This window comes from Triticum aestivum, chromosome 3A (genome assembly GCF_018294505.1).
Source record: "Triticum aestivum cultivar Chinese Spring chromosome 3A, IWGSC CS RefSeq v2.1, whole genome shotgun sequence".
In the NCBI taxonomy this organism is placed as follows: Eukaryota; Viridiplantae; Streptophyta; class Magnoliopsida; order Poales; family Poaceae; genus Triticum; species Triticum aestivum.
This window is the reverse complement of record NC_057800.1, coordinates 688,309,234-688,334,795: the sequence shown is the minus strand read 5'-3', so window position 1 is coordinate 688,334,795 and position 25,562 is coordinate 688,309,234. Positions and strand designations below refer to the sequence as shown.

At 44.4% G+C, this 25,562-nt stretch overlaps 1 protein-coding gene across 1 annotated transcript; it reads right to left on the bottom strand.

Moving 5' to 3' along the window:
• Positions 1-23,697: 23,697 nt before the first annotated feature.
• Positions 23,698-24,096, bottom strand: LOC123059109 (mini zinc finger protein 3-like). Its single transcript, XM_044481746.1, has one exon. The coding sequence runs from the start codon at positions 24,094-24,096 to the stop codon at positions 23,806-23,808; it is 291 nt and encodes a 96-aa protein (XP_044337681.1). The 3' UTR covers positions 23,698-23,805.
• Positions 24,097-25,562: the final 1,466 nt, after the last annotated feature.

The window sequence follows — 25,562 nt, the reverse complement described above, 5'->3', positions numbered from 1 at the left end:
GGGACCTGGATGCCCATATTGGCTCCTACATATTCTACGAAGATCTTTATCGGTCAGACCGCATAACAATATACGTTGTTCCCTTTGTCATCGGTATGTTACTTGCCCGAGATTCGATCGTCGGTATCCAATACCTAGTTCAATATCGTTACTGGCTAGTCTCTTTACTCATTCTGTAATACATCATCCCGCAACTAACTTATTAGTTGCAATGCTTGCAAGGCTTATGTGATGTGCATTATCGAGAGGGCCCAGAGATACCTCTCCGACAATCGGAGTGACAAATCCTAATCTCGAAATACACCAACCCAACATCTACCATTGGAGACACCTGTAGAGCTCCTTTATAATCACCCAGTTACGTTGTGACGTTTGGTAGCACACAAAGTGTTCCTCCGGCAAATGGGAGTTGCATAATCTCATAGTCATAGGAACATGTATAAGTCATGAAGAAAGCAATAGCAACATACTAAGCGATCGAGTGCTAAGCTAATGGAATAGGTCATGTCAATCAGATCATTCAACTAATGATGTGACCTCGTTAATCAAATAACAACTCTTTGTTCATGGTTAGGAAACATAACCATCTTTGATTAACGAGCTAGTCAAGTAGAGGCATACTAGTGACACTTTGTTTGTCTATGTATTCACACATGTATTATGTTTCCGGTTAATACAATTCTAGCATGAATAATAAACATTTATCATGATATAAGGAAATAAATAATAACTTTATTATTGCCTCTAGGGCATATTTCCTTCAGTCTCCCACTTGCACTAGAGTCAATAATCTAGATTACACTGTAATGATTCTAACACCCATGGAGTCTTGGTGCTGATCATGCTTTGCTCGTGGAAGAGGCTTAGTCAACGGGTCTGCAACATTCAGATCCGTATGTATCTTGCAAATCTCTATGTCTCCCACCTGGACTAGATCCCGGATGGAATTGAAGCGTCTCTTGATGTGCTTGGTCCTTTTGTGAAATCTGGATTCCTTTGCCAAGGCAATTGCACCAGTATTGTCACAAAAGATTTTCATTGGACCCGATGCACTAGGTATGACACCTAGATCGGATATGAACTCCTTCATCCAGACTCCTTCGTTCGCTGCTTCCGAAGCAGCTATGTACTCCGCTTCACATGTAGATTCCGCTACGACACTTTGTTTAGAACTGCACCAACTGACAACTCCATCGTTTAATGTAAACACGTATCCGGTTTGCGATTTAGAATTGTCTGGATCAGTGTCAAAGCTTGCATCAACGTAACCTCTTACGGTGAGCTCTTTGTCACCTCCATATACGAGAAACATATCCTTAGTCCTTTTCAGGTATTTCAGGATGTTCTTGACCGCTGTCCAGTGATCCACTCCTGGATTACTTTGGTACCTCCCTGCTAAACTTATAGCAAAGCACACATCAGGTCTGGTACACAGCATTGCATACATGATAGAGCCTATGGCTGAAGCATAGGGAACATCTTTCATTTTCTCTCTATCTTCTGCAGTGGTCGGGCATTGAGTTTGACTCAACTTCACACCTTGTAACACAGGCAAGAACCCTTTCTTTGCTTGATCCATTTTGAACTTCTTCAAAATCTTGTCAAGGTATGTGCTTTGTGAAAGTTCAATTAAGCGTCTTGATCTATCTCTTTAGATCTTTATGCCTAATATGTAAGCAGCTTCACCAAGGTCTTTCATTGAAAAACTCTTATTCAAGTATCCCTTTATGCTATCCAGAAATTCTATATCATTTCCAATCAGTAATATGTCATCCACATATAATATCATAAATGCTACAGAGCTCCCACTCACTTTCTTGTAAATACAGGCTTCTCCGAAAGTCTGTATAAAACCAAATGCTTTGATCACACTATCAAAGCATTTATTCCAACTCCGAGAGGCTTGCACCAGTCCATAAATGGATCGCTGGAGCTTGCACACTTTGTTAGCTCCCTTTGGATCAACAAAACCTTCCGGTTGCATCATATACAACTCTTCTTCTAGAAATCCATTCAGGAATGCAGTTTTGACATCCATCTGCCATATTTCATAATCATGAAATGCGGCAATTGCTAACATGATTCAGACAGACTTAAGCATCGCTATGGGTGAGAAGGTCCCATCGTAGTTAACCCCTTGAACTTGTCGAAAACCCTTTGCGACAAGTCGAGCTTTGTAGACAGTAATATTACCGTCAGCGTCAGTCTTCTTCTTGAAGATCCATTTATTCTCAATCGCTTGCCGATCATCGGGCAAGTCAACCAAAGTCCATACTTTGTTCTCATACATGGATCCCATCTCAGATTTCATGGCTTCAAGCCATTTTGCGGAATCAGGGCTCACCATCGCTTCTTCATAGTTCATAGGTTCATCATGATCTAGTAGCATGATTTCCAGAACAGGATTACCGTACCACTCTGGTGCGGATCTCGCTCTGGTTGATCTACGAGGTTCAGTAGTATCTTGTCCTGAAGTTTCATGATCATCATCATTAGCTTCCTCACTAATTGGTATAGGCGTCGCAGAAACAGTTTTCTGTGATGTACTACTTTCTAATAAGGGAGCAGGTATAGTTACCTCGTCAAGTTCTACTTTCCTCCCACTCACTTCTTTCGAGAGAAACTCCTTGTCTAGAAAGGATCCATTCTTGGCAACGAATGTCTTGCCTTCGGATCTGTGATAGAATTTGTACCCAACAGTCTCCTTTGGGTATCCTATGAAGACACATTTCTCCGATTTGGGTTCGAGCTTATCAGGTTGAAGCTTTTTCACATAAGCATCGCAGCCCCAAACTTTAAGAAACGACAACTTTGGTTTCTTGCCAAACCATAGTTCATAAGGCGTCGTCTCAACGGATTTTGATGGTGCCCTATTTAACGTGAATGCGGCCGTCTCTAAAGCATAACCCCAAAATGGTAGCGGTAAATCCGTAAGAGACATCATAGATCGCACCATATCTAGTAAAGTACGATTACGACGTTCGGACACACCATTACGCTGTGGTGTTCCGGGTGGCGTGAGTTGCGAAACTATTCCACAATTTTTCAAATGTACACCAAACTCGTAACTCAAATATTCTCCTCCACGATCTGATCGTAGAAACTTTATTTCTTGTTACGATGATTTTCAACTTCACTCTGAAATTCTTTGAACTTTTCAAATGTTTCAGACTTGTGTTTCATTAAGTACATATACCCATATCTGCTTAAGTCATCTGTGAAGGTGAGAAAATAACGATATCCGCCACGAGCATCAATATTCATTGGACCACATACATTGGTATGTATGATTTCCAGCAAATCTGTTGCTCTCTCCATAGTACCGGAGAACGGTGTTTTAGTCATCTTGCCCATGAGGCACGGTTCGGAAGTACCAACTGATTCACAATCAAGTGGTTCCAAAAGTCCATCAGTATGGAGTTTCTTCATGCGCTTTACACCGATATGACCTAAACGATAGTGCCACAAATAAGTTGCACTTTCATTATCAACTCTGCATCTTTTGGCTTCAACATTATGAATATGTGTATCACTACTATCGAGATTCATCAAAAATAGACCACTCTTCAAAGGTGCATGACCATAAAAGATATTACTCATATAAATAGAACAACCATTATTCTCTGATTTAAATGAATAACCGTCTTGCATTAAACAAGATCCAGATATAATGTTCATGCTCAACGCTGGCACCAAATAACAATTATTTAGGTCTAATATTAATCCCGAAGGTAGATGTAGAGGTAGCGTGCCGACCGCGATCACATCGACTTTGGAACCGTTTCCCACGCGCATCGTCACCTCGTCCTTTGCTAGTGTTCGCTTATTCCGTAGTCCCTGTTTCGAGTTGCAAATATTAGCAACAGAACCAGTATCAAATACCCAGGTGCTACTGCCAGTTCTAGTAAGGTACACATCAATAACATGTATATCACATATACCTTTGTTCACCTTGCCATCCTTCTTATCCGCCAAATACTTGGGGCAGTTCCGCTTCCAGTGACCAGTCTGCTTGCAGTAGAAGCACTCAGTTTCAGGCTTAGGTCCAGACTTGTGTTTCTTCTCCTGAGCAGCAACTTGTTTGCTATTCTTCTTGAAGTTCCCCTTCTTCTTCCCTTTGCCCTTTTTCTTGAAACTAGTGGTCTTGCTAACCATCAACACTTGATGCTCCTTCTTGATTTCTACCTCCGCCGCTTTCAACATTGCGAAGAGCTCGGGAATAGTTTTATTCATCCCTTGCATATTATAGTTCATCACGAAGGTCTTGTAGCTTGGTGGCAGTGATTGGAGAATTCTGTCAACGACGCAATCATCTAAAAGATTAACTCCCATCTGAATCAAGTGATTATTATACCTAGATATTTTGAGTATATGCTCACTGACAGAACTGTTCTCCTCCATCTTGCAGCTATAGAACTTATTGGAGACTTCATATCTCTCAATCCGGGCATTTGCTTGAAATATTAACTTCAACTCCTGGAACATCTCATATGCTCCATGACGTTCAAAACGTCGTTGAAGTCCCGATTCTAAGCCGTAAAGCATGGCACACTGAACTATCGAGTAGTCATCAGCTTTGCTCTGCCAGACGTTCATAACATCTGGTGTTGCTCCAGCAGCAGGCCTGGCACCCAGCGGTGCTTCCAGGACGTAATTCTTCTGAGCAGCAATGAGGATAATCCTCAAGTTACGGACCCAATTCGTGTAATTGCTACCATCATCTTTCTACTTTGCTTTCTCAAGGAACGCATTAAAATTTAACGGAACAACAGCACGAGCCATCTATCTACAATCAACATAAACAAGCAAGATACTATCAGGTACTAAGTTCATGATAAGTTTAAGTTCAATTAATCAAATTATTTAAGAACTCCCACTTAGATAGACATCCCTCTAATCCTCTAAGTGATCACGTGATCCAAATCAACTAAACCATAACCGATCATCACGTGAGATGGAGTAGTTTTCAATGGTGAACTTCGTTATGTTGATCATATCTACTATATGATTCACGCTCGACCTTTCGGTCTCCGTGTTCCGAGGCCATATCTGCATATGCTAGGCTCGTCAAGTTTAACCTGAGTATTCTGCGTGTGCAAAACTGGCTTGCACCCGTTGTAGATGGACGTAGAGCTTATCACACCCGATCATCACGTGGTGTCTGGGCACGACGAACTTTGGCAACGGTGCATACTCAGGGAGAACACTTCTTGATAATTTAGTGAGAGATCATCTTATAAAGCTACCGTCAATCAAAGTAAGATAAGATGCATAAAAGGATAAACATCACATGCAATCAATATAAGTGATATGATATGGCCATCATCATCTTGTGCCTGTGATCTCCATCTACGAAGCACCGTCATGATCACCATCGTCACCGGCGCGACACCTTGATCTCCATCGTAGCATCGTTGTCGTCTCGCCAATCTTATGCTTCCACGACTATCGCTACCGCTTAGTGATAAAGTAAAGCATTATATCGCGATTGCATTGCATACAATAAAGCGACAACCATATGGCTCCTGCCAGTTGCCGATAACTCGGTTACAAAACATGATCATCTCATACAATAAAATTCAGCATCATGCCTTGACCATATCACATCACAACATGCCCTGCAAAAACAAGTTAGACGTCCTCTACTTTGTTGTTGCAAGTTTTACGTGGCTGCTACGGGCTTAAGCAAGAACCAGTCTCACCTACGCATCAAAACCACAACGATAATTTGTCAAATAGACTCCGTTTTAACCTTCACAAGGACCGGGCGTAGCCACACTTGGTTCAACTAAAGTTGGAGAGAGAGTCGCCTGCAAGCCACCTGTGTGCAAAGCACGTCAGGGGAACCGGTCTCGCGTAAGCGTACGCGTAAGGTTGGTCCGGGTCGTCTCGTCCAACAATACCGCCGAACCAAAGTATGACATGCTGGTAGGCAGTATGACTTATATCGCCCACAACTCACTTGTGTTCTACTCGTGCATATAACATCAAACCATAAAACCTAGGCTCGGATGCCACTGTTGGGGAACGCAGTAATTTCAAAAAATTTCCTACGCACACGCAAGATCATGGTGATGCATAGCAACAAGAGGGAAGAGTGTTGTCTACGTACCCACGCAGACCGACTGCGGAAGCGTTGACACAACATAGAGGAAGTAGTCGTATGTCTTCCCGATCCGACCGATCCAAGCACCGTTACTCCGGCACCTTTGAGTTCTTAGCACACGTTCAGCTCGATGACGATCCCCGGACTCCGATCCAGCAAAGCGTCGGGGAAGATTTCCGTCAGCACGACGGCGTGGTGACGATCTTGATGTTCTACCGTCGCTGGGCTTTGCCTAAGCACCGCTACAATATGATCGAGGTGGAATATGGTGGCAGGGGGCACCGCACACGGCTAAGGAACGATCTCAAGGATCAACTTGTGTGTCTAGAGGTGCCCCCTGCCCCCGTATATAAAGGATCCAAGGGGAGGGGCTGGCCGGCCAAGGAGGGCGCGCCAGGAGAGTCCTACTCCCTCTGGGAGTAGGATTCCCCCCCAATCCTAGTTGGAATAGGATTCCTTAATGGGGGGGAAGAGAGAGAGGGGGGCCGGCCACCTCTCCTAGTCCTAATAGGACTAGGGGAGGGGGGAGGCGCGCGGCCACCTTGGGCTGCCCCTTTCTCCTTTCCACTAAAGCCCACTAAGGCCCATATAGCTCCCGGGGGGTTCCGGTAACCTCCCGGTACTCCGGTAAAATCCCGATTTCACCCGGAACACTTCCGATATCCAAACATAGGCTTCCAATATATCAATCTTTATGTCTCGACCATTTCGAGACTCCTCGTCATGTCCGTGATCACATCCGGGACTCCGAACTAACTTCGGTACATCAATAATGCATAAACTCATAATAACTGTCATCGTAACGTTAAGCGTGCGGACCCTACGGTTCGAGAACAATGTAGACATGACTGAGACACATCTCCGGTCAATAACCAATAGCGGGACCTGGATGCCCATATTGGCTCCTACATATTCTACGAAGATCTTTATCGGTCAGACCGCATAACAACATACGTTGTTCCCTTTGTCATCGGTATGTTACTTGCCCGAGATTCGATCGTCGGTATCCAATACCTATTTCAATCTCGTTACTGGCAAGTCTCTTTACTCGTTCCGTAATACATCATCCCGCAACTAACTTATTAGTTGCAATGCTTGCAAGGCTTATGTGATGTGCATTACCGAGAGGGCCCAGAGATACCTCTCCGACAATCGGAGTGACAAATCCTAATCTCGAAATACGCCAACCCAACATCTACCATTGGAGACACCTGTAGAGCTCCTTTATAATCACCCAGTTACGTTGTGACGTTTGGTAGCACACAAAGTGTTCCTCCGGCAAACGGGAGTTGCATAATCTCATAGTCATAGGAACATGTATAAGTCATGAAGAAAGCAATAGCAACATACTAAACGATCGGGTGCTAAGCTAATGGAATAGGTCATGTCAATCAGATCATTCAACTAATGATGTGACCTCGTTAATCAAATAACAACTCTTTGTTCATGGTTAGGAAACATAACCATCTTTGATTAACGAGCTAGTCAAGTAGAGGCATACTAGTGACACTCTGTTTGTCTATGTATTCACACATGTATTATGTTTCCGGTTAATACAATTCTTGCATGAATAATAAACAATTATCATGATATAAGGAAATAAATAATAACTTTATTATTGCCTCTAGGGAATATTTCCTTCAGTCTCCCACTTGCACTAGAGTCAATAATCTAGATTACACAGTAATGATTCTTACACCCATGGAGTCTTGGTGCTGATCATGTTTTGCTCGTGGGAGAGGCTTAGTCAACGGGTCTGCAACGTTCAGATCCGTATGTATCTTGCAAATCTCTATGTCTCCCACCTGGACTAGATCCCGGATGGAATTGAAGCGCCTCTTGATGTGTTTGGTTCTCTTGTGAAATCTGGATTCCTTTGCCAAGGCAATAGCACCAGTATTGTCACAAAAGATTTTCATTGGACCCGATGCACTAGGTATGACACCTAGATCGGATATGAACTCCTTCATCCATACTCCTTCATTTGCTGCTTCCGAAGCAGCTATGTACTCCGCTTCACATGTAGATCCCTCTATGACGCTTTGTTTCGAACTGCACCAACTGACAGCTCTACCGTTTAATGTAAACACGTATCCGGTTTGCGATTTAGAATCGTCCGGATCAGTGTCAAAGCTTGCATCAACGTAACCTTTTACGATGAGCTCTTTGTCACCTCCATATATGAGAAACATATCCTTAGTCCTTTTCAGGTATTTCAGGATGTTCTTGACCGTTGTCCAGTGATCCACTCCTGGATTACTTTGGTACCTCCCTGCTAGACTTATAGCAAGGCACACATGAGGTCTGGTACACAGCATTGCATACATGATAGAGCCTATGGCTGAAGCATAGGGAACATCTTTCATTTTCTCTCTATCTTCTGCAGTGGTCGGGCTTTGAGTCTTACTCAATTTCACACCTTGTAACACAGGCAAGAACCCTTTCTTTGCTTGATCCATTTTGAACCTTTTCAAAACATTGTCAAGGTATGTGCTTTGTGAAAGTCCAATTAAGCGTCTTGATCTATCTCTATAGATCTTAATGCCTAATATGTAAGCAGCTTCACCGAGGTCTTTCATTGAAAAACTCTTATTCAAGTATCCCTTTATGCTATCCAGAAATTCTATATCATTTCCAATCAGTAATATGTCATCCACATATAATATCAGAAATGCTACAGAGCTCCCACTCACTTTCTTGTAAATACAGGCTTCTCCAAAAGTCTGTATAAAACCAAATGCTTTGATCACACTATCAAAGCGTTTATTCCAACTCCATGAGGCTTGCACCAGTCCATAAATGGATCGCTGGAGCTTGCACACTTTGTTAGCTCCCTTTGGATCGACAAAACCTTCTGGTTGCCTCATATACAACTCTTCATCCAGAAATCCATTCAGGAATGCAGTTTTGACATCCATCTGCCAAATTTCATAATCATAAAATGCGGCAATTGCTAACATGATTCGGATAGACTTAAGCATCGCTACGGGTGAGAAGGTCTCATCGTAGTCAATCCCTTGAACTTGCCGCAAACCTTTTGCAACAAGTCGAGCTTTGTAGATAGTAATATTACCGTCAGCGTCAGTCTTCTTCTTGAAGATCCATTTATTCTCAATCGCTTGCCGATCATCGGGCAAGTCAACCAAAGTCCATACTTTGTTGTCATACATGGATCCCATCTCAGATTTCACGGCTTCAAGCCATTTTGCGGAATCTGGGCTCACCATCGCTTCTTCATAGTTCGTAGGTTCATCATGGTCTAGTAGCATGACTTCCAGAACAGGATTGCCGTACCACTCTGGCGTGGATCTCACTCTGGTTGATCTACGAGGTTCAGTAGTATCTTGTTCTGAAGTTTCATGATCATCATCATTAGCTTCCTCACTAACTGGTGTAGGTGTCACTGAAACAGTTTTCTGTGATGCACTACTTTCCAATAAGGGAGTAGGTACAGTTGCCTCGTCAAGTTCTACTTTCCTCCCACTCACTTCTTTCAAGAGAAACTCCTTCTCCAAAAAGTTTCCGAATTTAGCAACAAAAGTCCTGCCTTCGGATCTGTGATAGAAGGTGTATCCAATAGTCTCCTTTGGATATCCTATGAAGACACATTTCTCCGATTTGGGTTCGAGCTTATCAGGTTGAAGCTTTTTCACGTAAGCATCGCAGCCCCAAACTTTCAGAAACGACAACTTTGGTTTCTTGTCAAACCATAGTTCATAAGGCGTCGTCTCAACGGATTTTGATGGTGCCCTATTTAACGTGAATGCGGCCGTCTCTAGAGCATATCCCCAAAACGATAGTGGTAAATCAGTAAGAGACATCATAGATCGCACCATATCCAGTAAAGTACGATTACGACGTTTGGACACACCATTACGCTGTGGTGTTCCGGGTGGCGTGAGTTGTGAAACTATTCCACAATTTTTCAAATGTACACCAAACTCGTAACTCAAATATTATCCTCCATGATCAGATCGTAGAAACTTTATTTTCTTGTTATGATGATTTTCAACTTCACTCTGAAATTCTTTGAACTTTTGAAACGTTTCAGACTTATGTTTCATTAAGTAGATATACCCATATCTGCTTAAGTCATCTGTGAAGGTGAGAAAATAACGATATCCGCCACGAGCCTCAATATTCATCGGACCACATACATCTGTATGTATGATTTTCAACAAATTTGTTCTCTCTCCATCGTACCGGAGAACGGTGTTTTAGTCATCTTGCCCATGAGGCACGGTTCGCAAGTACCAAGTGATTCATAATCAAGTGGTTCCAGAAGTCCATCAGTATGGAATTTCTTCATGCGCTTTACACCGATATGACCTAAACGGTAGTGCCACAAATAAGTTGCACTATCATTATCAACTCTGCATCTTTTGGCTTCAACACTATGAATATGTGTATTACTACTATCGAGATTCAATAAGAATAGACCACTCTGCAAGGGTGCATGACCATAAAAGATATTACTCATATAAATAGAACAACCATTATTCTCTGATTTAAATGAATAACCGTCTCGCATTAAACAAGATCCAGATATGATGTTCATGCTCAACGCTGGCACCAAATAACAATTATTTAGGTCTAATACTAATCCCGAAGGTAGATGTAGAGGTAGCGTGCCGACCGCGATCACATCGACTTTGGAACCGTTTCCCACGCGCATCGTCACCTCGTCCTTAGCCAATCTTTGAGTTGCAAATATTAGCAACAGAACCAGTATCAAATACCCAGGTGCTACTGCGAGCATTAGTAAGGTACACATCAATAACATGTATATCGCATATACCTTTGTTCACCTTGCCATCGTTCTTATCTGCCAAATACTTGGGGCAGTTCCGCTTCCAGTGACCAGTCTGCTTGCAGTAGAAGCACTCAGTTTCAGGCTTAGGTCCAGACTTGGGTTTCTTCTCTTGAGCAGAACCTTGCTTGCTATTCTTCTTGAAGTTCCCCTTCTTTTTCCCTTTGCCCTTTTTCTTGAAACTAGTGGTCTTGTTGACCATCAACACTTGATGCTCCTTTTTGATTTCTACCTCCGCAGCTTTCAGCATTGCGAAGAGCTCGAGAATAGTCTTATTCATCCCTTGCATATTATAGTTCATCATGAAGCTCTTGTAGCTTGGTGGCAGTGATTGGAGAATTCTGTCAATGACGCAATCATCTGGAAGATTAACTCCCATCTGAATCAAGTGATTATTATACCTAGACATTTTGAGTATATGCTCACTGACAGAACTGTTCTCCTCCATCTTGCAGCTATATAACTTATTGGAGACTTCATATCTCTCAATCCGGGCATTTGCTTGAAATATTAACTTCAACTCCTAGAACATCTCATATGCTCCATGACGTTCAAAACGTCGTTGAAGTCCCGATTCTAAGCCGTAAAGCATGGCACACTGAACTATCGAGTAGTCATCAGCTTTGCTCTGCCAGACGTTCATAACATCTGGTGTTGCTCCAGCAGCAGGCCTGGCACCCAGCGGTGCTTCCAGGACGTAATTCTTCTGTGCAGTAATGAGGATAATCCTCAAGTTACGGACCCAATCCGTGTAATTGCTATCATCATCTTTCAACTTTGCTTTCTCAAGGAACGCATTAAAATTCAACGGAACAACAGCACGAGCCATCTATCTACAATCAACATAAACAAGCAAGATACTATCAGGGACTAAGTTCATGATAAATTTAAGTTCAATTAATCATATTACTTAAGAACTCCCACTTAGATAGACATCCCTCTAATCTTCTAAGTGATCACGTGATCCAAATCAACTAAACCATGTCCGATCATCACGTGAGATGGAGTAGTTTCATCGATGAACATTACTATGTTGATCATATCTACTATATGATTTAGGGAGAAGGAGTATAATTGTGGGTAATGTTCTCTCATTCTACCTTCCCCCCAATCATCCTGCCAAAAGAGTCTAGATTCCCCATTACCAATAGTGCATTTTGCAATGCGCTTGAATTCTGGCATCATTTTTAGAATATTTCTCCACCAGAAGGAACCTATCATTCTGTTATTGATAATGCCCTCAGGATAGTAAGTTGACCAAATAAGCTGTACATGGGAGGTCTTCTTTATTGAGAAATTTATTTTGGATAGCTAACTGTAGCACTCCCAGCCCCCCCGATCTTTGGGAAGACATACCTTATCCCAAGAAATCATAGCTGGGCCTCTATTCTCTGCTCCATATTTTCTCTAGAAGAATAGTCTCAAGTATTTATTGATTTGTTCAATGACACCAGCTGGCAGGGAGAGCGTGCTCATGAAGAAAGTAGGGAGGCTAGTAAAAACTGATTTGATCAGGGTCAACTTATCACCATATGAAAGTAATGTTGAACATCCAACAAGTCTTCTATCAATTCTTTGCATTACAGGCTCAAAATCTTCTATCCTTGGTCTGGTGAAATTGAGTGGAAGTCCCAAATATGTGAATGGGAAGTTGCCAATTTTGCATCTCAATTTTGATGACAGCCTCTGCATTATATCATCTGGTGTGTTGATAGGGACAATCACCGATTTTTCAAAGTTAATCCTAAGGCCAGTATAGACTGAGTAGTGCATTAGTAAGTTTTGGAGCTGCTCAATTTGGGTTTCACATGCAGGCATAATGATCACAGTGTCATCAACATATTGTATCACAGGAAAATCTGTTCCAGGTCTAGAAGCTGCAGGCTTGCTTATCAGGTTATTGTTCATGGCCTCATTCAAAATAGATTGAAGTAAATCATCTGCAAGGACAAAAAGAAGAGGGGATATAGAGTCTCCTTGTCTTACTCCTCTTCTGCAAAGGAATTGTTTCCCCGGAACACCATTTAGGAGTATAGAGGAGTATCCTGATGTAAAAATCATACCCATCCACATTAACCACTTATCCCCAAAACCTCTAGCTTCCAGGATTTCCATAATAGTTATGTGCTCAATCATATCAAAGGCTTTCTCAAAATCAAGTTTTAGAATGACAAGTTGTTGACCAGAGTGATGACATTGATGGAGAAATTCATAGTCCCAAGCTAAACAATCTTGTATGGATCTATTTTTCAAAAAACCATACTGATTGGTGTGACCAATTTTGAGGATAATCTTCTGTAGTCTATTGGCTAGCAGCTTAGTGATCAGCTTTATGGAGCAGTTTAGCAGGGATATGGGCCTATAGTCATTAGCATTGATTGGAGAATCTTTTTTTGCAATTAAGGTGATAAAAGCAGAATTGATCCTTTGGAGGTTGACTCTACCATGGAAAAAGTCATCAATTAGTAAGTAGAAGTCTGGAGCCATAATATCCCAACAATGCTTGAGAAAGTTGGTGTTAAAACCATCTGGGCCTGGTGCTTTATCTAGGGGCAACTCTTTAACAACATTGTCAATCTCCTGTTTTGTGAATGGTTCCTCCAAGAAAGAAAGACCAGACCTTTTGTGTAGCAGCTCATTTAGAGAAAGCAGATTATGAGTTGGAACAGAAGTATTTAGCCTTTTCTTAAAACTGTTCCAAAGAATGCTTGCTTTATCTGAGTGATCTCTGAAAGTGTTTCCCAATCATCCTGTAGGGTGTCAATGTGATTAGCTCTATATTTGATTGTTGCCTTGGCTTGGAAATATTTTGTATTTGCGTCCCCAAACTTTTCCCATCTGATTGTTGCTCTTTGCTGCCAGTAAATCTTTTGCAGATTAAGAAGGAAGAGGACATGATGCTTGAGGAAATCCCTCCCATTCCACTCTACATCTGTGAGAGATCTGAATTCCTCAATAGAATCAAAGAGTAGAATGACCTCATTTGTTGCTCTGATAGAACTACTGAGTTGTGATATATACCCTTAGCCCATTCCTTCAATCTTTTCCGCAATCTCTTGAATTTTGCAGTGAGTCTTTTGGCATTGTCTATAGCTACAATTTCCTGTGACCAATTCTGTTGCACAATATCTTTAAATCCTTCAATTTCCAACCAATAGTTTTCAAATATGAAGATGTTGGGTTTAGGTATAGAAGTTTTAATCTAAACAATGCAAGGTATATGGCCTGATATGGGCTTGGCAAGCGGAATAACCATAGTGCTAGGATACTGGTTGGTCCAAGCTTCTGAAGTGAAGACCCAATCTAGTTTTTCTAGTAAAGGTGCATCCTGCATATTACTCCAAGTGTAGTTTCTACCTTTGAGAGGGATCTCAACCAAAGCAAGTGAGTCAATGGCAGCATTGAACTTCATCATGTCTGAAAAGTTTCCTCCTCCTCTGTTCCTGTTGTGAGGATATCTAATATAATCGAAATCCCCCAAAACGAGCCACTTCGTGTTATCATGCATTTGAATATCTTGGAACCATTCAAGAAAAGCAACCCTTGCAGCACCCTAGCAAGGGCCATAAATATTTGTAAGAGTCCAAGAATCTCCAGAGATGGTGGATGTAAATCTGACTGATATAGAGAAATCATTTTGGAATAGAGTTTCTCCTTGAAACACTGAATCATTCCAGGCAATGAGCAGTCCACCAGATGCCCCAACTGAGGGGAGATAATCAAATTTGTTGATCTTTCTTGGGCAAAAGTTTCTAATAAATCTTGAGTCGAAAGAGTCTCCTTGAGTTTCTTGCAGGCATATAATATCACAATTCGATTCAGTTATCTTGTTACTGAGAGCCAGCCATTTCGCATTATCATTGTGATGCCCCTGATTTGACCGTACACTAATCATACACGCAAACGTGTACAATAAAGATCAGGGACTCACGGGAAGATATCACAACACAACTCTACAAATAAAATAAGTCATACAAGCATCATATTACAAGCCAGGGGCCTCGACGGCTCGAATACAAGAGCCCGATCATAGACGAGTCAGCGGAAGCAACAATATCTGAGTATAGACATAAGTTAAACAAGTTTGCCTTAAGAAGGCTAGCACAAACTGGGATACAGATCGAAAGAGGCGCATGCCTCCTGCCTGGGATCCTCCTAAACTACTCCTGGTCGTCGTCAGTGGCCTGCACGTAGTAGTAGGCACCTCCAGCGTAGTAGTAGTCATCATCGACAGTGGCGTCTGGCTCCTGGGCTCCATCGTCTGGTCGCAACAATCGGGTATAGAAAGGGGAAAAGGGGGGAGCAAAGCAACCGTGAGTACTCATCCAAAGTACTCGCAAACAAGGAGCTACACTACATATTTATGCATTGGTATCAAATGGAATAAGGGTAGTATAGGTGGACTGAACTGCAGAATGCCGGACTACGCTTCTGGACACCTCCATCTTGCAGCACGTGGGAGAGAGTAGATGGTAAGTTCACCAAGTAACATCGCATAGAAATATCCTAACCGATGATCCTCCCCTCGTCGCCCTATGAGAGAGCCATCACCGGTTGTATCTGGCACTTGGAAGGGTGTATTATATTAAGTATCCGGTTCTAGTTGTCATAAGGTCAAGGTACAACTCCAAGTCGTCCTGTTACCGAAGATCACGACTATTCGAATAGATTAACTTCCCTGCAGGGGTGCACCACATTTCCCAACACACTCGATCCCCTATGTCCGGACACACTTTTCGGGGTCATGTCCGGCCTCGGAAGATCAACACGTCTCAGCCCTACCTAGGCACAACAGAGAGGTCAGCACGCCTGTCTAAATCCTATGGCGCAGGGGTCTGGGCCCATCGCCCATTGCACACCTGCATGTTGCGTACGTGGCCGGTGAGCATACCTAGCCTCCCTTATACAAGAGCAGGCGTTCCAGTCCAACCGGGCGCGCGCCGCTCAGTCGCAGACGTCACGAAGGCTTCGGCTGATACCACAACGTCGAGTGCCCATAACTGCTCCCGCGTAGTTGGTTAGTGCGTATAGGCCAGTAGCCACACTCAGATCAAATACCCAGACCTCGTTAAGCGTGTTATTTTGAAGGAACCGCGAACGCCGACCAGGGCCAGGCCCACCTCTCTCCTGGGTGGTCTCAACTGCCCTGTCGCTCCGCCACAAAGATCCACACAGAGGGCCGTCGGGAAAGTATGTCCTTTCAGCCCCCAATTCGTGAATCAACCGCGGGTACTCAACGAGCCGACCCGACCTTAGTCACAACATGTATCATGTGTAATATGTATAGTATATATCTGTGATCAACACCCGACGTGATCACGGCCCGATAGTACAGCATGGCAACTAGCAAGAATGTAGGGCCACTGCTGATAAACTAGCATCCTATATTAAGCATTTAGGATTGCAGGTAAGGTATCAACAGTTGTAGCAACAATGACAGGCTATGCATCAGAATAGGATTAATGGAAAGCAGTAACATGCTACACTACTCTAATGCAAGCAGTATAAAGAGAATAGGCGATATCTGGTGATCAAGGGGCGGCTTGCCTGGTTGCTCTGGCAAGAAAGAGGGGTCGTCAACAGTGTAGTCGATCAGGGCACCACCAGCGGCGTCAGTCTCGATGTCTAGCGAGAGAAGAGGGGGAAGAAACAGTAAATAATAAGCAAACAGATGCATAGCGATGCATGACATGACAAGTAGCGCTGCTAGGGGTGCCTTAACGCGGTATGAGGTGATACCGGTGAAGGGGGGAAACATCCGGGAAAATATCCCCGGTGTTTCGCGTTTCCGGACAGATGAACCGGAGGGGGAAAGTTGCGTGCTCGCTATGCTAGGGAAGCATGGCGGACGAACGGGCAGCGTATCCGGATTCGTCTCGTCGTTCTGAGCAACTTTCATGTACAAAGTTTTTCCATCCGAGCTAGGGTTTATTTTATATTGATTTTCAAAGATTTAAATCAATTTTAGCATTTTAATTAATTAATTTAATTCAACATTATCCAAAACAGTGTTTGCTGACATCATCATGACGTCAGCAGTTGACCTGGTCAACCTGAAAGGTGGGTCCCACCTGTCAGCGATTGTTTGACTAATTACCAGTAGTTAATTAGGTTAACTAGTTACTAGGTTAATTAATCTTAATTAGTTAATTTAAATAGAATTAATTAAGTTAATTATTTGGTTAATTAATTATTTTTATTATTATTTATTTATTTAATTAATTCTTTTTTAAAATTTCGTTCTCATGGCGCTGGGGCCCGCATGTAAGTGGCCCAGGGGGGCCATAGCGGTTATGGGCATGCGGGCGCACGGGTGTGGTGCCCGTGCCCGAGGGCGACCACGGGCGCGGCCGCGAAGAGGCTGGCCGGCCGGCGCTGCGCCCTGCAGCGGCGAGCCGAGGCAGTGGCCGGTCACGGGAGGGCGGCGCGTGTGCGCGGCGAGCGGCCGGGAGAGCGGTCGCGGGGTGGGCGCGGCCTGGCGAGCGCCGGTACCCGCGGCGGTGCGTGGGCGCATAGGGGAGGCGGCGGTGGCCGGAGCGCGTGGGCGGAGGCGGGGCACGGCAACGGCGGTGGCGCGCGCGAGCAGAGGCGCGGGTAGGCGCGGGCCAGCGGGGAGCGGTAACAGCGGCGGCCGGCGTGGAGCTCCGGCGGGAGGCAGAGGAGAGCGGGGTGGGCAGCAGTGGGGCAAGCGGGCGGCAGGGCGAAGCGGGGCCACGCGGGCGAGGCGCTGGAGAGCAGCAGCAGCGACCGCGAGCAACGAGCGGCAGCGGCCGGCGAGTAGCGCGGGAGGGATGGCCACGGCGGAGCAGGGGCTGTAGCGGGCGACGGCGCGGGGAGTTCGGCAACGCGGGGTCGTCGCGAGCTTCGGGCGCGAGCGGGGGCAAAGAGAAGGGGGCTCACGGGGGGTTTGTAGGGTAGGGGCAGTGGGGGTCGAGGATGGAGACGAGGACGCTCGAGCGTTGGTAGCAGGCTCCAGGGCGCCGATGAGGAGCGGCGGGGTGGCGTGCGGCATCGGTGTCGGCGGGGTCAGGGCGCGGCTTCCCCGATCCCGATCCAGGCGAGGGAGGAGCGAGGCGTGCGACGGGGTGGCGCCGGCGACGAGCGTCGGTGGCGGGGCACGGGGTCCACGGGCGGCAACAGAGGGGCGCAGTTGGGGTTGAGCCCCGATCCAATTCGGGAGGAGAGGGACGAGAGAGTGGGGTGGGGATCGTGCGGGTGAGTGGGGGTGTGTGCTAGGTCACGGGGAAGGAGTGGGGATTAAAAGAGGCGGGGTGGGCCGTCCAGGGGGGCCTGGTAGCCCTGTTGGGCCGAACAGCCTAGGGGAAGGGGTTCTCTCTCCGTTCTTTTTTGTTTTGTTTTGTTTTTGTTTTACTTTTCCTTTTCTGTTTATATTTTAGAATCTAATTATTTTAGTTTTGTAAAACACATCTTTAACACCTAGATTAGCATACCAGGTTAGATCAGTGCCGTACTGTGTTTAGTGCAAAATTAAATTAATTAAATATTACATTAACTATAAAAGGTATTTAATTAATTGTTTTACCTACTATTTTAATTATTTTAGAGCCTTTATACATTTTATCAAAGTTTGGTTTCTCCACCACAATTACCTATGCATTATTTGGTTCACTCCGAACATTTTAGTTTTAATATTTGAAAACTTTTATTGTTTGCTCTAAATTCAATTTTGATTTTGAATCGGTTTTGAACTAACGCGAGATTAACAACAGTAACCATGGTGACATGGCATCATTGACGTGGGATTACTGTAGCCTAATTATCCGGTCGTCACAATCATTAATTCCCCTGATGTTCCAATTGAGAATGTTCCAATTTTTATGCATCAAATGTTTATGATTTGGTCTGGTAAGGTGTAATAAGATTTGAGCAGGAAAACAACGTTCTGCGGATCAATTATCTTTTGGAATGCCGAACAATCTTTCATGGGGCAAACAGTTCTTATCCAATTTAGATCACAAAAGGGACCAAACAATATTGTTTCTAGCTGATACCTCCAAATATATGAGTTTGTCTTATATCTTACAACACCCTCAAATTCAATGCAGGCAAAGAGTTTCGAGCGCAAACTAGACATTAAACTGATAGGAGTTAGCAAGCACACTGAGTTCATTTCGTACATTAAGCAAAGATGTCTAAGCTGCAAAGCACTGTAAATTAACTATCTTATGAAAAGTGTAGTCTCTCAAGGTTTTGCCCCAACTTTCTTCTTCTGCAGTCCAGTAGTAGAAGCATTACCATCTTTCCCCTGTTTCTTCTTCTTTGGTTGCTGCAACATCTCTTCTGAACAATCCTGAGCAGCAGCCTTGCAGAAGGAGACGGAAAGATTTTTAACCACCTTAGGAGTAATATTTGGAGGAACAGTATTACAGGGTAAGCAATTTTTGGTCTGGCAAGTCTGTTTTCTGAAACCATTATTGAGTAATTGTAACCTATCACTCCTTCTTACCTCTGTATCAACCAGATGTGCTTTCTCCTTCCTTTTCTTGGAAACATAGACGGTTGTTGTGGTGGAAGGCAGAATTGGTTTTGGTGCTACAGCAGGTTTGCTCTGGGGTGTGGAGAAAGCTGTTACAGAAGAAGCTACTTGTTCCATCTCCTGCATTTTGCAATTGGGAGCATGCTGAGAAAGATAGGCGACAGGCATAACAAAAGGTCTGCATTGTGACTTATTTGCCCCTTCTAAAATATAATGCCATAACTGAGAGGAGAGCAAAGCTTTAGCCCTTTCAAAATTATCAGGTGTTAACAATGCTAAAGTGATGAAGTCAGCCCATTCCTCTGATACCTGGATTGTATTGTCAGTAGCTTCTGTTGGGGCAAAATGTTTCTGCCATAGGGCAATGCCTTCCACTCCCACGATCTCCTTGCTGCCAGCTATCTTGGCCTGAATAACAAGATCTGCCACATCTGGCAAGTGAACAGCACCCACAGTTATGTTGTTCTTGAAAAGAGGAACAGGAAAACCAGGTGGTGGCTCATCTGATGAGGTACCTGAATTCTGCATAGTGTTGTTGAGAACCTCATTTTCTGCATCAGCATTAGTGACTTGCATTGGCAGTAGATCTGTTAGAACTGGGTCTAGGAGAGTGTTGATATCTGTTTGGACAGTAGTGTCTGAAGTAAATTGTCCTACTTCATCTGCAATAATCTGAGCATCCTTTTGCAGAATTGTCTCTTCAAGGGCAACTGAGGAGCATCTGTTGGTGCAGCAAACTGTGGAATTGGTGCTAGTTCAGAATCAACGACCAAAGAGAGAGCACTTTGCAGCTCATCTGCCCCTTTCTCTGTCTGATTTGTGTCATTCAGTTGTGGTATAAGGCAAACAGTCCCCTTACCAATTTCAGGAAACAAAGTCTCAGGATTATGAAAGTTGATCTTAGGTTGCTCAAACGCAGGAGGTAGGATATGTTGAGCTGGGATTGGGGGCATTCAGAGGCTCAAGAGGCCGATCAAACTGAACAGGCAAATTGAGATCAAAACCAATCTGAGGAATTGGGAGCACAGGTGGCACTATTGGTGCAAGTAGCTCAAGAGGCTCATTGTTCCTTCCACCAACAGATTCTTCTGAGCTAGCACTAATATCAGGCAGCCCTAGAGAAAGGGTAATGCCACTGTTACCCTCTTCCATGACTTGATCTACAATTTGATTTTCCAACGGATCCATCAAATCATTTAGGGCAATCAGGTCCCCTGCCTGAACTGCAGGGACATTATTTTGTTGAGCTGGAGGCATAGCCCAGTGGTCCCACTCATCCTCTGCGACTTGCTCTACATGGGCTTCAATGTCATGTTCCTGATTATGGTGGTTCTGATCCTGCTGCAGGTGAATTTCTGGATTGAAAGCTACGGGACCCAAAAATAGATTATGTTGGTTTGGGTGGTGGAACTGCTCTGGGGGGCGTGGGTGTGGATTGCCATCCACAGGTATCGGATCTTCTTCTGCAGTTCCACCTCCTAAAAGTTGATCTTGAAAAATGACAACTGGACATGTCTAGGATTGACCTAACAGATTGTTTCCACCTGAAACCAGAATACTGATGGGGATGTGTGTGAGGGCATCAATTCTGACTTTGACGACAACTGCAGCATCTGAAGATTTGGTTCTATCCCAAGACAAAAGCCTATCAAAACTAGCTGTAGCATTGGATAATTCATGAAAGTTGCGCAGATCTGCTGGAAAACCCACAAGCAAGAGCCAAACATCTCTATTGAGACTGTAATTTTTCCAATTCAGACCTTCATTATGTCTTTGGAAGACCACATGCACATCATCATAAGGGAAAGGGCTCCCATTAACAAGAACATCTCTATCTGCTGCACTATTAAGCCTTACAAAAGCCTGCCCAAAAGGACATCTGGTAATGGCCTTGAAACCCATACGCCTAGATAAGAGAAACTCCAAGAGAACTTCCCTGATATTGGCGAAAACGACTTCACCTTGCGGCATGGGGACCAAGGTTGCGATGGCCAAATCCTCATTAGCCGGGAGCAGGTCACGATGGAAAACTCTAACACGTGCTGGTCGACCTTCAACTTCAATGGCGTGACAGCCCGCAGGAAGGAACGGTGATGGATCAAAGGGGAAAGTGGCCATAGGATCGGGGGCGGATGGGCTCGGAACTTCGGCGGAGAAGGCTACCGGAGCAAAGGAGTTGTGCCGCAGTTGTAGAAAGCGGTGGGAATGCGAGTCGTCTGGGGTGTAGTGTGGCTGTGAAGTGGACCAAGTCAAGACGGAGATGACGAGAGGGGGATGCATGTATCCTTGACATTGGGGGCCCGCCCTAACACTTGATTTCTATTTTGGGTAGGTGCCAAAACAGGGTAGATATGCTGCTGAAAAGTGCCATCACTATGGGAAGTCGTAGTGTTAACCGTGCCCGAAAAACGGCAATTATCTTTAATATGGCCCAGGCGCCAACAACCCCTGCATCTAATACGACTGGTGCAGCTGGGCCGCAGATGGCCCACAGATAGGCACCGGATGGAAAAGTTGCCTTTTGTAGCCCCTCCAGATGTGTTGTTAGGCCCATTGGATGGCCCAGGAATTTGAAAACCCAAAGATCCCGCTCTGCCTACAGTAATGTTGTTTGGGGAAGTTAATGCAGCATTGATGGCCGGCGATGATTGCGTCAATCTTGCTGAGACAGGGATCGAGCGCTGATTCTCGGGAACTTGATGTTCGCGAGGAGAGGAGAAGAATCTTGCAGATTGGGCAACATCGGCATATGATCTACGATCGCTGGAGCGATCAACCACTGTCCATTCTTGATCAAGCTCTTGTTGGTATAGACGAAACTCCTTTTGATAATCAGGACCACCATTACCCCAGAAAAGGAAACCCAAGCTCAAAAGATCATTAACAAAATTTCCCCCCTTCATGATGGCAAATCCAACTTCTTTTGAGGACACACTGAACTTGAAAGACCAATTTTGCAGACAGGAGACTTTGAAACGGGAGGCGTGACCTCCAAAGCAAGATTGCAAAATGAGACTAACGGACTCACAGTTGATACGAAGCCTGGATCTGGAAATCTCTGCCACAAAATGAACTCACGCAGCTTGCTCCCATCGAAGTGATTGACAGGAACACCAAACTGCTTCCAGATGTAAGCTTCAAAAGCCAATCCCATCTCAAACTTAAGATCTGAGAGCGCCATGGGGGAGAGCGCGATTCGGCAGATGGGGCGTGTTGTGGCCGTCAGCTGCCGGAGTAGCGGCCGACGGTTTGGTGACCGCCGCGGCCGGAGTGGCCCGCGGCGCTAGGCGAGGAGCCAGCCTCTACTGAATGCAGTTCACCATGCTCATAAAAAATGGTTCATGTTTTTTCTTAAAATGTTTATCACGCATTAGAAAATTGTTCATCATGCATTTACAAGAATGTTCATCATGTGCTTAAAGTTGTTTATAGTTTACTTAAAAATTTATCATGCATTAAAATCATTATATATATGAAAAATATTCGTTTAATTTTTAAATCAAAAAGTAAATTTAAAGAAGGACCAAAAGTAGCGAGCAGGAAATATCTAGAAACAAACAAAATTATTCCTGGAATATCCAGAAACCAACAAAATGCGTGCTGCTGGCAGTAGGCATGGACGCATGGTATAGCAATGGCAGCCTTGCCATTGCCTTGTGGAAACTAGCCGGACAGGACTTGGGAGCATGTGGGCGGGCTTTGGACCGGAGCTCAGCTACTTGCGGCGTCCACTCTTCCAATCAAAAGAGAAAAAGGTTGCGGCGTCCATCCAAAATAAGTACTCTCTATTTTATAAAAATGCTCTTATATTATATGACAGAGGGAGTACATTCTTACAGCACTAGTCTCACGGTAACACACAAGGAGGTCGGTTTCAACTTGCTAGAACATGATTAATCATCAAGCCGCCCTGCGCGCATAATATGGTCCAACTTAATTATAATCAGGAGAATGAGGAGCGTACGTGCGCGACGATGCGAGTAGCTTGGAGAAACAGCAGATTGATATATATCCCAAAGAGAAAAGGTCGTTCCTCGATGTGGTGATCTGGTGACATTGCTCCGAAATCGGTTTGATTAAAGCAAATGAGAGTAACTATAAATTTATTATTTTCAGACTCTGGAAAGTTACTGTAGTGAAGAACAAACCTCATCAAGTAAAAAGGCACAAGGGAAATCAAATTCGAATTCAAAGAAGAGGTTCATCACATCGATCGATCTACGCGGACGGGACATCCCCCGCGTATTATTCATCCACACTAATTTCATAAGATGACAAAGAAGATGAAATAAAATGCTACCAGCCGTGCATGGGCCATGCATGCTCCAGCTAGATCCAATTCACGATGAGCAAGAAGAGGCGGCAGCAGCAGCAGCAATAGGCTTCATGGCTTCAACGGCGATGTTCGTCGGCGGGGGGCGTCCGGGGAGCATGGTAGTCGACGCCGAACTCGTTGACGACCTCGCGCCTGTGGAAGTTGCGGTGGCAGCCACACGCCGCGCAGAGGAGCATGGCAGCCTCGTCGACGCCCATTAACACCGTGAACTCTTGGCAGCCGTCGACGGCGTAGCGGCCGATTCCGATGGCATGGTTGCGCTGGCACTCCCTGTACCGCACGTAGGCTGCCCCCGCGCCGTCACCTTGCTCCCCGTTGACGGCGGGCTGGTCCTGCCGAGACCCCATGTTAGGCGCGAGGTGAACGTTTGAAGGGAAAAACAAGCGGCAATAGGAATAGCTTTGCTGCCACGCCTTGGATGGATCAATGGATGGAAGGTGTCATGCTTATATAGGTGATAGTGACTACTTTGGCATTGCAAACTCATGGTTACAAAAATCCACAGTAAACCGATTCCGTGCCACGTGTCTGGGGCTTGGGGCATTTGCGCCTTAGGTTAATTTGGCACGGGGTTATACTTTGTGAAGAAGCAAAACAAACTTTGTTTTGTCTGTAGTTTTTGTTTCCTATATGGACAGTAGATAGGTTCGAACGTGTGCCAGTGACCGGTTCTATATTTAGCTCATAATCATTTCAGTAATTTACAAGGTAACTCATGGAGTGAAATCAACACGCCATTGGTTTCGTGCATGGTGCATTGAAGCCTCTTGGTTGTGTTGACGCGACACTATGTGCGGCTACAAAGCCGAGGGAACACTTTTGGTGTATATTGATTTATACTAAACTCCGATACTTTACAAATACTCCGCTCTTTTAAATTGGTTAATATATATGTGCTCGCTGTTCTAACCGTTTGTTGTATTTTCTTTATACAGTAGAATAATGAGCCTCCAGCCAACACAAAACCACCATAAGCACGTATAGTAGAGCAACTGAGTATCTCAGTTAAGTCTTTTTCCTGCGTGGCTCTGACACTGACTACATGAGCATTGCCAAAACAACTTTAGAGCAACTCGTTAACAACTTTTCAAATTTATGAACATTTATTAAATTCGTGACACTGACTACATGAGCATTGCCAGCACATGGCTTCATAAACCAATGGTAAACCATGGTAAAAAATGGGACGTTGGTTCCATGCCACGTGTTTGGGGCTTGGGGCATAGTATGTCCTAATTTGGCTCGGGGTTGTACTTCGCGGAAAAGCAAAACAAACTTTTTTTGTCTGCGTAGCTTCCGTTACTTCATGGACGGTAGATATAGGCTTGCCAGCTACGTCTCGTGCAATCAAATTGGATGGTAGATAGAGTCTCTGGGTAAGATTTCACACGATTACTTTGGAAACAAAAAACATAAGCTAGTAATCGGCCCTATATTTTTCTTGTAATCATAATGCTTTTTTTAGACGAGTAATCATATTGCTAAGTAACAAGAGGAACTCATCCAGTGAAATCACCATGGCATTCATTTCGTGTTGGAGCCTTTTGGTTGTCTTGGCGCGACACTGTGTGCGGCAACAAGTGAAGCGGACACTTTCAGTTTGTATTCACTTACACTAGCTCCATTAGTTTACGACTAATAGTGTGCTTCTCTAAACTAGTTTTTCTGCAAGAAGCTTCTTTAAACTGGCTCGTATATAGTATTGTGTGCATATTGTTTTTCTATGATGTTGCCATTTCTTCATGCGGTAGAATCATGAGCCCCCAACCAAGATGAAAACCACCATAACCACGTATTGAAGCAACTGCATTTC